General features: G+C 41.7%; 1 protein-coding gene across 1 annotated transcript; it reads left to right on the plus strand.

The window, feature by feature from the left end:
- The first annotated feature begins 223 nt into the window (after positions 1-223).
- On the plus strand, positions 224-11,570 carry NIT2 (nitrilase family member 2). Its single transcript, XM_075514119.1, has 10 exons — positions 224-308; positions 2,636-2,754; positions 5,510-5,630; positions 5,749-5,837; positions 7,429-7,522; positions 8,498-8,572; positions 9,018-9,096; positions 9,748-9,846; positions 10,919-10,974; positions 11,355-11,570. Exons 1-10 carry the CDS (start codon positions 281-283, stop codon positions 11,441-11,443), a joined length of 849 nt encoding a protein of 282 aa, XP_075370234.1. The 5' UTR covers positions 224-280; the 3' UTR covers positions 11,444-11,570.
- Positions 11,571-13,886: the final 2,316 nt, after the last annotated feature.

Consider the following 13,886-nt stretch of genomic DNA (forward strand, 5'->3'; position numbering starts at 1 on the left):
GCTGTGAAATGGGATCAAGGAACTAGCCAGACTTTTTAAAAGCAGTGTATGAGTCGTTTTTAAACAACTCCCGCCGCAGGCCTTGTGGAGACGCGCTCTCCTTTCCTGCCGGGGCACTGGCAGCCGGAGCCGCAGCCGCCGCCTCTTGCCGCCGGTTTTGGCGTGGGGCCGCAGGGTCGGCGCTGGGGCGGGACTACATTTCCCAGCAGGCCGCTGGCCGCACGCATGCGCCCGGGTAGGCCGCCCAGCTCTGTAAGGGAGGAGCCGGGGCCGCGTGGGAATGCAGGCGGCGCGCGGAGCCATGGCTCGTGAGTGGCGGCGGGCGCGGAGGAACGGTTACTTCCTCTCGTACCTCTCCTCCTCGCACTCCTTCCCTACCTCTCTCCCGGTGCCGGGGACGTGGGGAAAGGGCCGGCATGGGGTTGAACCTGCCCCTCATAGCGGAACTCCGGCCTCCCGCCCCGCGCCTCAGCCGGTGAGAGGGGCCGCTGCGTAGTGCCTGCTTCCCCACTCGCCCTGGGGCTCTCCGTGGGGTCACCCCCTCCCCCGTGGCCCCAAGGGGCCGCCCGGAGCCTCTGCTGGCCCCTCCTTGGCCCCACTGGGCCCTTACCCTCTTATCTAGCGGTGGGGACGCAACCGGGGACGGGCCGCGGGCTGGCTGCTGCCTCCGCCGGTGTCCCCCGGAGTCCCCAGGCCTAGTGTGGACTTGAAAGGCCTCGGTCCCGGGTCCTGTCTCTGACCCTTTGAAGGAGTGTGAGTTGCTGCAGGTGCTAGAGGGAGCTGCCTTGGGCACTCGCTTTGCTACAGACTGGTAGAAGCCGCTTGCCGTGCACCTCTCGGTACTGTTGCAATGGTCAGCTTGTCAAGAAATTTGATCTGAACAAACCAGACACGCTTAGCTTCTGATGTTTTCCAAAAAACCATGCTTCTCAGTGATACAAATACAAACCATTATTTTACTGTGATACGCTTTTACCTGGTTGTGGTTTGCATTGCTATAGGCTTATCCTAAGAATTGCTTTTAAAGACGTTTTTGAGGCAGCTTAGCAAGGCCAGAAGAAGAGATCTTGGGCCTCCACAGCACTGTTGCACATTTCTCTGTATTTCTGTTACTTCTACATCTCAACGTTTTTAAACAAAACTATGGGCACAAGTATGTGTATTTGGTTGTGACTGAGCTTTAATTTTGCCCTTTAACAAACTCCAAACCTGAGGCATAGGGAAATAAGATTAATGGTTTCCTGGTGTTTTAAACAGGTGTTTAGGGGAAGGAAGTTAGTTAAAATTTTTCCTAGTAGATGCTCTTGGCTTTTTTGCAAAAGTGAATTTATGCTGAAATGTAAATCTTTAAGTGTCCGGTTTCCCTGAGCTAAAACACGTTCCACAAACATGGGAAAGTTTTGGACAGATTCCTAGTATGGTTATCTATGTGGGTCTGGAAGCTAACTATGGTTACATCTGTTCAAAATCTCAGCAAAGCTTTGTTTACTCAATAAACCAAATATTAAGAGTCTCTCACATGAAGTGTGGCAAAGTGAGCAGTTAATCAATTGCTTAACCTCTAGAAATTAGCTGCTTAGCTTACTGAAGTGAGAACTAAAGTAGGAAGAAAGATATTCTTCCTGACTGTTCCTGACCCAATCTTGTCTTCACTTGAATCGGTTCTTCCTGTTTCCCTGACCACTGAGGCTGTGTTGCTTGCAGCTTTTTCTTTATCCTATAGTGATCTTTGACTGTATGACAGGGGAGTTTTCCAGAAAAGAGAGGTGCTTTGAAACTGGGGTACTTTTCTTTATGAAGCCAGAGTGGGTTTTTTTTGGTTTTTTTTTAAAAAAAAAAGGAGACAGTTCTACCTGATCAGGATGTGTTTTGCTACAGCCCAAGGTACTAGGAGATTCATGGAAGGAAGTCCAAGGGGTGTGCACAAAACTTGATTTGATCTCTTCCACTTGTGTACTTTAAGGGCCTGCCAAGTATAAATCCTGCTTAGCCTCAGTAGAGACAGTGTTGATAACACCTGCAACTGTCTCTTGGCTAGAAACCAAATTGCAATGAAGTGATCAGGAAAGATGTTATCTTTATTGGGGTTTTTTTATAGCCATTTCCCAGGCTAGGTGTGATTTGAGGGATAAAAGCAAACTATTCCCATATTTGGTGCTTTTGGGATTATCCAATCCTTTAGTTTGCTAGCGGCATTTTAGGACATGCAGTGCTCATCAGGCGACCGGTGCAACAAAAAGATAGGCTCACAAAGCATTTAGCAGACTGGAAAAGAAGCAGCAGGTCTGGGTGACCAGTGGTCTCCCTTTCTGCCACGTGGTATCTTACGTTAGAACTTGGGCTGGGTACTGCCTAGGCTAAGTGTTACTAGCATGTGAACTCTGTGATCTTCAACCTGAGCAGAGTGATGGCGATGTACGGTTCCCATTGGCAAGCCTAGGTTTTAATGTTCTCCCTGTGTTAAGAGACTGTTTCCAGAGTCATAGACAGACCGCAAAGTTAGTTGGAAATGGTTTGTATATATGTTAATATATAAACAAATTTCCTTTCTTAAATGCTCATTACTGAATTCAGATTTTGAAGAGGTTTTCCTGGGGGAATTCTGCTGACTAATTTTTTTCTTTTCTGCCATTAGACTTCCGCCTGGCTCTTATTCAGCTTCATGTATCTGCTGTTAAATCAGATAACCTTCAACGAGCCTGTGGACTGGTGAGAGAAGCATCAGCTAAAGGAGCAAAAGTTGTGGCTCTACCTGTGAGTAAAGGTCATGGTCTGCTTGGCACCTATACCTCAAACCCTTGGAAACCTCTTTGTAGTGTTACTAATGCTTTGTAGTGTTACTAATGCATTATATATTCCTGTTTCTCTCTGGATAGCTTAGATGCTCTGTGAGGCTCCAAAATAGGAAAGAAAACAGGGGTTCTGTCTAGCAGCACACTTAAGAGGGGGGAAAACAAGAAGGAAGAACAAAAAAAGAAAAGGCAGGTTGTCTTTTTTGTGGTGTAAGATTCTGGTTAGGTTTTTGCTGGTTTAAATCCCAGGCAATTCCATCACTAGTATGTTCTGTATTCACGAAAGTGACACTGTGGTTTGAATCTTTGCAGAAGCCTTCTGTGCTAGAAATGTAGGAAAAGGCAATTTTCAGCAAAAGAAAACGGGTATACAGTGACTCTCTTGGCCATAATCATTCCAGATCAGATAGTACATGAGAAACAAAATAGACTTAAGACATTTCCAGCAGGTCATTTGTGGCTGAATGATTAAAACGCGTTTCTCTTGTGACTTCCTTGTGTGGGAACATAAATAGCCACTTAAAATTACTGATCATTTCTGATTTACTTTTTGGACTTCAGCCATCATTACCTTGCTGAATTTTCAGACAGATGAGTGTGCTGGCAACGAGGTGACCTTCCCAATGCAGCTTTGAGCTTTTTTCCTCTCTTCCTGGGGGCACGTGCGTTACCTCTGTGCCCTGCAGCGTCTGACACAGGAGTGCAAAGTTCTTCTCTGGGTGAACTTTTGTTCTGAATGTTTTACACACAGAATGTTTTCCCTCCTGCTGTCAGAGGCGAAGTGTTAAGTGACCTTCCCAGCTCCTCTGTGCTAACACAGCTCTTGTGTTGCAAATGTGACCTTTGATTATTCTGGCTGGGTCTCCTACATTGAGATTATCTATTATTTGCTAGTTTCACTATTGTGTACAAACATTGAGTTTTCCAGACCTATTTAGTTGAGATACTCTCTTTGCCAATGATAATTTATGCTTTTAGAGTAAAACTTGTCAAACAAGGGCAAGGTTTTTCACAGACTTTTGGGAGGTAAATTTTGTACTGGCATTAGGATGTGGACATGAAATATTCTCTTCCCTGCACTTTTTTTTTTTTTTTTTTTGAAGTCACACTACATAAGGAACAGAAGTAACTTGCACTGACTGTATAACCTACACTTCTGCAGAGGCAAACGGCAGTTTTCCTGTGACATGTTAGCCTTGATGTGTTAAACTTTTTTCATTTCTGAACAAGGAAAAATTTGTGAGAGAAAAACAATTTGTAATGTTTATGGATAAAAAAAGAAAAAGATAATCCATTTGAATCTAGAAATTGATAGAAAGCAATTCAAAGGTCCATCCCTGTATTCTTACCCCTTTGGAGAGCACAGGACTAGGTGATCTGTGCAGAGAGTCTGCAGTTTTGTTCCAGCATCAACTTATGAACAGCCCCATGCACTGCTACCACAAGCTTGCACAGAGCTCTGCCTGTTCTCTTGAGCCCATGGTTTCAGTACCACCCGCATTGACACTGCAAGTGGCAAGATGAAGTTGGAGGCAGCTGGCATTGCTTTCATTTCCTTGAAGTTCAGTCCAACTTTCAAAAGCCTGGGAAGCTCATTTGATAGCCTGCGGAGGCTTCCCTTCCTGCCTCTTCCATCTACAAATTCTGCTGTGGGTTAGCTGGCACCTACTGGCCCAGTGTCTGTATATAGGGCAAAAACATCCATCCAGTTTTGGTTCAGTTATTCTGGTTCAGTAGAATCTCCTACAGTTGTTAAGAAGTTTGCTTGAGCAGTTAAGGCATAAATGTTTACTGTGCTATTCACAGCTTGATGGTTTTTTTAGTTTTTTGGTTTTGGTTTTTTTGAGGGGTCTTGTTACAACTCCAGGGAGCAAAGGTAACAATCGAGGCAGATGCTTGGGCTGGGAATTGCTTGCCAAAGAGTGGCTGCTGGTACTGTTTGATAGCCTATCTGTGGCCCTCAACTGTACTCCTTTAGGGGACAAAAAAGTGTTGGGGGCAGGTGTCTCACGTCCTCACAGAGCCGGCAAATATAATGCAGAGTAAAAGTTTGGGATATCTTGGGCATCTCAAACACCACTAGCCACCTAGTTTAGGCATCTGAACTGCTCTGTTAATCTTACTGTCTAAAGATTACATGCCTGGTTCTGAGGGATAGCAAATCTTTAACTAGAGCCTAGGACAGAAGACACTGTTCAGTTGTGAGGAAATGGTGTTTAAAGGATTATTTTAGCAAAAGAATAAGTAATTTTGAGAAATGCATGCTTTTGCAAAGGTCTTTGTAAAATGAAGAAATCGTGGGCTGTGGACGAGCACAAGCATTTCACAGTTTTGAGAGGATCTGTTTAGCTTGTAACTCGTCAAACGAGCTAGGTGGAACTTGATTCATTGTTCTGATGACAACATCCCTTGTGATCTTGCTAAGTCTAGACTGATAAATGTGTTAGCCTTGTTACTTGCAGCTTGTGTGATACTCCTAGCTCATGTTCTGTTTGGCATGCGTTCACACCAACACACCCACTGCATTTTCTCTAATTGTTAAGGTCTCTCTGGCCTCCTGATATTCTCCAATTTTGCCTATTGAGCTCCTGTAAACTAAACTCCTGTAACTAAAGATTGTATGAGAACATTGATAGAGAGGCTTTTGAAAGGTCAAGTACCTCTCCTTGCAGTGGTGTTACTGGATTTTAACATAATTTTTTTTTCCCTAATTCTAGGAATGCTTTAATTCTCCATATGGAACCCAATACTTTAAGGAGTATGCTGAGAAGATCCCTGGGGAATCGACACAAAAGCTCTCAGAAGTTGCAAAGGAGTGCAGCATATATCTCGTTGGAGGTAGTTTACTCTTAGTGACCATCTCATTGAGGGGAAAAATGGGCAATGTCTATTAGTGCCATTGGATCAAAATTGCATATAATACAGTGGGGGAAACTTTGTTCTTGCCTTTACAAAGGATCTATTCCAGAAGAGGATGGTGGAAAGCTGTATAATACATGTACTGTCTTTGGGCCTGATGGTGCTATGTTGGCAAAGCATAGGAAGGTAAGATGGCAGAATATTGTTATTAAAAGGTTTCTCACCAGTGTTGCACTAATTATTTCATCTGTGCCTAAAGGTGATGTGAATTAGTAGAATCTTGCATTAATAATAGGCTGTGTACTGTCAGTAAAATTGCATGTAATTTTTGTTTGGGACATACAAACGCCCCTCCCAAAGGTGGTCATAAATTTGTTCTGGATAAGGATGACAAAATGTAGAAGGCATGATTGGCTTCTCCCAGCTGCTGGGAGAACTGTGTTGAAGAGTAAGTCCTGATCCAATTCATCTGTGTACCTTGGTCTAGGTCTAAAACATAGTGCCACTTAGGTAGCAATCAGGATTTTCCCTCAGGTTCCCAATGGATTTAGTCCTTCTGTTATCATAAATACTGTTCTTTACATACTTTGTGAGCTATATGTATGATTAATGCAGACAAACAAAGTCCAAGTTCCATAGTTAAGCTGTGTCTGCTGTTTGTGGTAGATGCTTGCTTACTGTTGTCTTCCACCCGGACATTGCTTTGTGCCTTTTGAGAAATCTCCTATTCATAAGTGTAGAGTGTAGTTTCTGTTAATCTGACTATGCATACAGGTATCATTCCTTAGGTGAACAGCAGCTTATTTCTTTAAAGGAAAAACAAAAAAGAGAATGCAAGGTTACTTGGTGCAAAATACATCTGGGGTCCAGGTATTCATTTATTCTGTTAACTGATTCTACACTTAGCTACGCTATTAGATCACTTTCTGAAGTACTATGTTGCCTTCTATCTATCATACCGCACCAGTCTACAAGCCTGGTAGTTGTTTGTAGAATGAGTCCAGGCTTGTACTACATAAATATGAATGAATAATAATATAAAACTAGCTGTATTACTACGAAGCTCCGGTCAGGAACAGAATCTTCCATTGCAAGGGGGGGATAAAGACTGTCTGGAGGGGCTAAGAGGCATCTGCATAGCTGAAGTCATGGGAACTTTATGACTTGGTGAAGGATATTTTCTGGAGAAGTTTTGCAGGAATGGGACTCAAATCTTAGAGAGGAAAATACCACCTGCTTTAACATACTTTAGAATCATCCTGACAAATTCAAGATACTTTGTATGTATCCTTTTTTTTTTTTTTTTTTTTTTTTTTTTTTTCAAAATTACTCATTAGATCAAGATATCTAGCTATTTTGCAGGGATTATTTCCATGAAGAAGATACAGAGCCATACTACAAATTAACTTATATTTTTAGCTATTTTTAACTACTCTCTATTTCTGCATGGGAGAAGGGCAGGGCATTCTATCTGGTAAGTAATATAAACGTTTGATATATGCATCACTTGGGTCACAGGGATTATATGTGATGTTTAAAATGGCCAGTCTTCCCCCCCGCCCCCAAATAACTTTAGACATGTATATTTCTGTAAAGAAGAAAACTGCTTTAAATCGTCTTTAGGAGATCTTGCAATCTTAAGCAATGTTTAGTTGGGATCCTGACAAGAGAGTAGTCTAGATAACAGTAACTAGAAGGCACGTGCCTAATAGAAAGAGGCTCAAATACCAAGCAGAGAAATTGTTATTAATTGTTATTAATCATACTATAACTACAGGTTCATTTGTTTGACATCAATATTCCTGGGAAGATGCAGTTCAAAGAGTCTGAAACACTGAGTCCAGGGAATAGTTTCTCCATGTTTGATACTCGTGAGTATAAGACAAGCCCTCTCTTTAAGGAGCTCTACCACGATAACACTACAGTAATTCTGGAGTTCTCTTCCCCCTCCTCCTCCCCAGCAATGGATTTTTAGACTATCAGATTTGTATTAGGCATTTGATAACCACGGCAAATATAGTTTGTTTGTTCCAAGTACACGGGTCACTTCTGAAACTTTAAAAAGGCAATGTGATTGCAAAAGGACAGAGGAGTAGAAAGGGTTGAAGCATACATCATGGCCCTACCTTTAATAAATAGTGGTCCTATTGATTTGTTAAAGAGAAGTTACTGTATTTTTTTTAATAGCAGTTACATCTTTAAAATGGTTCTTATAAAACATGGCTTGGAAAAGAATATATGTAGCAAACGGCTACACTGGCACATTGTTTCATGTGAGGATAATATAATAATGAAGACAATTAACTGTAAATCCCATTACAACAGTCTTGAATCAACCATATCACATAAAAAAAAAAAAAAAGACACATACTTCCCCCCTCAGTGTTCAGAAATTAACAGGCCCTGTTTACTGAGCTCTCTGAAGAGTCTCGTCTCCCATGGTGACTTTTTCCTCCTTGCAATGTGCATGCTCTAAGAAGGTACATGACTGTAGTTTCTTTAGTCCATGCAAGAGCAGCGAGTGCTTTCTTTTCTTGAAAAGAAAATAATTGAAAAACCTGCAGCTAAATCAGAGAGGAATACATGACACACAGACCTGATATAACATGATTTTGTGGAAATGGCTGTTTTTAAAGGGTAGATAAGACTGCTTCTCACAGTCTTCCTCTCATCATGAAGCATGAATTTCTCCCCCACAAATAGCCAATGCTTGTTACAGATAAGGATACACATTTAAATATAGCTCCTCTTGTTACTGTGAGATACATAAAATAACAGCTGGCAGGATGGCTACAGGGAGTCTTGTGATAGTGATATGACTGTTGTCTCTTGTGTTTTGAGAACAGCATACTGTAAAGTGGGCCTGGGCATCTGCTATGATATCAGATTTGCTGAGATGGCTCAAATCTACGGACAGAAAGGTGAGGCTGGGTCACCTAATGGAGCATGGTTAGCCCTAAGGCCTGAACTATGCAGGGGCGTTTCAGGGTGGTACATACTGGGCAATCTGTGATGAGGCACTATTATGCTCGCCTGGTAACACAAAATGCATGTTATGGCTGAGACTTTGTTATTCAAATGAGTGTCTGTTCTCTTTGAGTAAAGTAACAATCATTTCCTGATACATATTTGCTGATAGAGTGATGGAGATGGGTGTATCCCCACACTTTGTAATGTATCACAGGGCTTTGCTGACTTAAGTAATCACCTGTGTCATGCATGGACAGGCTCGGTTTGGTTCCATTTTGGGCAGAGGTCCGGAAGTACTGAAAGAAACCTCACTTTGAGTCTCAATGTGAAGGGCCACTCTAGGGTAAACCACCTCCCTCTTAATGATGGTTGGGTTCTAATTTTCTTTTAACAAAGGTTGCCAGCTGCTGATATATCCAGGGGCTTTTAACCTGACAACAGGACCAGCTCATTGGGAACTGTTACAAAGGGGACGGTAAGAACAAAGTAACAGCTTATCCTCCTGTTCCAGAGGGAGTTTTAGCATGTGGAACTGAACTGTTCTGTGTTCCAAATGACACTATGCATCACCAGTGGTGCTGCAGGGCCGCTCTGCTATTGGAGCTGCACCATTCCTCAAGCCTTGCATGGGAGACTGAAATGATTTTGCTGTTAAGGAGAAAAGCAGGAAATGCTTATCCTTCACTCCTGCTAGCCCCTCCGCAGTTACGCCCTTCCAAGGACCTTTTCCCCATGGTTCTGTAAGCACCCTTCACACACAAACTTCTAGACAGAAGAGCCAATAACCATGTGAGAACTGCTCTAATTACAGATAGAAGTAGACTCTGAGATTCCTGAATGTGGTATTATTTATTCATTTGGTCAGCTTCAATCAACTTTGCTGCATACTAAATGAATATGTAATTCATTCTACCCACTAACACTGGAGCAGGTGCTAGAGACTTCTCTTTCCAGGCTCTGCTTTCTCTGACCTTCATATCACTTATAATTTTGGCTAGTCCTTAGTGGGATATATAGCTTGCCCTTCAGAGTGAATTCTTCCTTCTGCTTAGTTAACTGGTGGTATATATAAAAAACCAAATTCTACTCACTTTTCCCCCCTTCCCTCATCTTTCTGTGAATACAGAGCTGTTGATAATCAAGTCTACGTAGCTACTGTATCTCCTGCTAGAGATGAAAAAGCATCCTATGTTGCCTGGGGACACAGCACTGTAGTAAATCCATGGTGAGTTCAGAAAAAAAAAAAAACCCACCTTTTCTTGGTTTAAAAAGATATGTTTTACTTGACAGTCACATATCAGTCCCACATTTCCATCTACTCTTAAAATGTCAGAAGTTCTTGGTAAAAAGCACCTGAGACTTAAGCCTACATTCTCAAAATCATCCTTAAAAACTGTCTGACTGAAAAATGAGAAAGAAACAAACTAGTTCAACAGTATGTATTTTTTTTTGCAGCAAAGCAGCTACTTAGTACTAGTATTTAGCATTAGTTAAGCTGCTGACCTCTTCAACTTGTCCCTGAAGTTCAGTCCATTATATACTATGCATTATGGTAATTCTCTGTGCAGAACTGAACCATCTTAAACAGCTTACACAAAACTATTTCATTTCCTCAAAGAACAACACTGCTTTGACCTAAGAAAGAACAAGAAGAATGTCTTCAGCTAGATAAGAGACATATTTTGACTTAAGCAGAAGCAACGCAGGTACACAGGAGGTAAAAGTGACCAAATCTTCAGGTAGTTATTTTTCTTTCAAATAAACCCACTGATAGTTCTCTTCCAGATGATTGCAAAGTAAGAAAAGCTTTATGTCTTGAGATTTTAACTTTATATGATGAAAGCAGTGATAGAACACCTAGTGGGAGACATGATAAATAATGTTCAGGAGCTCATGCAGAGTAAAAGTATACTCCTATTAAAAGCCAGTAGGATCTGCAGGAGAAAGTGTTAGTCTTTGCCATATATGGCTGTCCCTGGTGAATTTCCTTCCCCTGGAGGTATACTGCATGCTCATATGCACTGGTTCTCATAGTTGCTCTTACCATGATTCTTGGTTTTCAGAAACATACTTATGTTAAGTATGTATATGTCACAGAAAATGTGCCACATAGAAAGCCTGGAAGCCATTTCTATCATGCCAGAGTTATGAATTACGATGCTATTTTTAGGACAGCCCTGTCTTTACAGCTGTAGACATCAAGGGTAGGAACTCCCTTTTGTACAAACAGCACCAACTGGACTGATGCCTTGAGACCTCCGTGTTAATGCTGTGAACAAATGTGCTTAATTTTGCAGGGGTGAAGTCATAGCCAAAGCTGGGGCTGAGGAAACAGTTATATACACAGATATAGGTAAGGGAAGCCTCCCACACACACACTTTCTTTCTTGAGTACAGGTCATGAGACAAGGAAAGACAGTTGTTTAAGTCTGTGGGCTTGCACATGCAATTACAGATGATGCAGTAGTGTTCCCATCCCTTCTCCACCTTTGCCAGATTAAAGCAAGGGCAAGCAGCACTTGACTGTACTCTTCCAGTTTCCTTATGAGGAAGCTGCCAGCTCAGGCAAGAGCAAAGTTGAGGCTTCCTTCAGCCCTGACTGCCCAGTTGCAGTGCCCTTACAGCCCCATTCTCCATGAAAGCTGCTCTTTTCCCTGCCTTACCTCAGAGCACATCCTTTTTGACTTTCCTTTTTGACTGCTGTTCTAATAGCTCTTTCTTCCCCCCCCGCAGATCTGAAGAAACTCGCAGAAATACGTCAACAAATTCCTATTTTAAGCCAGAAGCGTTGTGATCTCTATGGCATAGAGATGAAAAAGTGAAGCTGGGTGAATAGGGAAGAGTCAGTTGGTACAATGGCTGCTGCTTTCATCTTTGGAAGGATTCCCTTACTAGTTGCTCCACAATCTACTGCTAAATGTGCCAGTTAATTAAAAAACAAAACAAAAACCCACCTGGTGGTATAATTCTAAAATTGACTCAAATACAACTTTTGTATCTCCTCTCATACTTTATCCTAGCTGTAAAATACTATAAAATACTAAAGATGGAGGTGAGATCAGTTCAACACAGTAGTAGTTAACATGGCTTTTTATGCATCACAATGTTCTAGTTACCTTTTGGGGGCTTTTTTGTAGAACATAGAAATGGGAACCACCTTCTCTCTGGAAATCCTCTGAAGTCAGCTTTGGTATTATGAATTTTTCAGTGAATTATCAGATAATCTAGAAGTACAATTCTTCCACCTCTGTCCTTCTTAGTTGTATGTGCCTTAACAAAGTTCCTTAAATGCCCAACTTCTAACTTGGAAAGCTTAAAATTTAACACGCTAGGCCAAATTCCACTCTGTACTACTTAGGGACAATGCAAGAAGCTGCCAGACAGAACTACTACTATAGAAGAATCTGTAACAGGTTTTGGTTCATGTGTCTTGCCTGGAATATATATGTATTAAATTCTCCTTACTGCAATTCCTGTTTATTGCTGAAGTGATGCAGGTTACTGTTTTGTTAAAGCAATTCACCTTTGCTCTATATACTGCTTCCTGAATATAATGTCTGAATGGGCTTTAATTCTGTTGCCTGGCAGTCTTCACCTGAAAAGGCTGAGGGGAGTCAGTCAAAAGGGTTAGAAAACTTGCTGCCCTGATGAAGTCTTTCTGCCCACAGTCTTCCAGAAGACAGGTGCTAAAATTGCTCAATGTTTAAATGCATCATTGCTACCAAAGGCCAACTCCCATCAGCTGCATGGGAAACACTCCTTACTTCATTGCTCTTGCTGAAGAGACTAACAAACTGATTATTAAAGATGGCTTTAAAATACTTAAAACCAGCCTAGCATTTTGTAGTTTTGGGTTGGTGTTTTTTTTCTTAGAAGGACGATACCTTGGTACTTCTAATGTAAAAAGGTAAGAATTTGCAAATGGCTTTTTTTTTTTCTCCTTGGAATGAAAAAAAGAATCAACTATAACTATTCAGCCTCTACCACTAGGCTTTTAGTTTTCCAGCAGCAAAAATGGTAAAGCATTAAGGTTAAAGGAGATTATTTTAAAATACAAACATGGGTGGAAGGAGAGAAGGGTTTGTCTTGCTCTAGCTAACCACCAGTTTCCCCCAAAACCACCTTACCTTTTTATTCATGTTTGGCCATTCTCCTCTTCCCACAGCTGCTCTCTTGACTTTTTTTAATGTTCTTTTGGCTTCACTGCAATGAGCTAGGTGTGTGTTTTATAGAGGAAAACTTAACGGTTAAATTAAGCCAAACCCTGAGGCAACTTTCCCCTCAAAAGACAGGTCACACCATTCCACTCCGTGGCTATTCCAGCAGGCATTTTTTTGGTCTGTACTTCTCACTGCATTTTGGTGTACATACTGTACTGCAACTCTTAAGAAACAAGCCACAGAGCATAAGGTGAAATGAAGATTTATTTGTTGAAAAATAAATATAAAAAATTAACAATTTACCACTTGAGTCAAGTCTCCTGCATTATTGCCTCCCACATACCCCACATTATCAGCATCCATGATGGCCATCACTGGGCTCCAACTTCTAAATCATAATAGCTATTATACATCCATTTTTCTAAACTATCCCATCTGTCTTTCCCTCCCCTCTCTATACTAGTTTGACATGCAGCAGAGCAGGAACTAAATACTACCTTTGGAGGATTAAAGTAGTGCAGGGTTCTCATGGGCTGACCACTTAATTTCAAAAATGCAAAGCGCAGCCTGCAGCAGACAACAGAATCCGTGGCCTGGACCCTCCTCCCCTGGAATCCCAAATGGAGAGAATGGAAGAAAATCTGTAGCAAGCTACTTTGGTGAACTTGGCTGAAGAGGTGACATGAGCTCTAAGCACCTTGTTTTTGTAGGATGTTTTAGGGGTCTCCAGTGCAATCCCCTCAGAAGTCATACAAATGGGACTGTGAATTTTGGGGGGTTTCAATGAAAAAAGTACACAATCAGTTCTCAGCTAGATAATACTTAAAGCAGTCAATACTCAAATCTCTGTGTTGGTAGAAAACAGGCACTTTATCCCTATTATACATATGCACCAGTATTCTGTAAGTATAGAAAACCAGCCAGTAACAGCTCCAGAATTTCAGCCTGCAAGAATTTAAGTTCTTTTTAAAGAAATGGCAGAAAACAGAGTAATGCCTGTTATATTAGGCAGTGTTATTACCACTGCAGCTGGGAAGCCTGGTTAAAGCTATACCTAAGCTGCTCTTAATAGTTCCAGAATAAGTCACAGTACAGCTCCTTAGTA

This window comes from Mycteria americana, chromosome 1 (assembly GCF_035582795.1).
Source record: "Mycteria americana isolate JAX WOST 10 ecotype Jacksonville Zoo and Gardens chromosome 1, USCA_MyAme_1.0, whole genome shotgun sequence".
NCBI lineage: Eukaryota > Metazoa > Chordata > Aves > Ciconiiformes > Ciconiidae > Mycteria > Mycteria americana.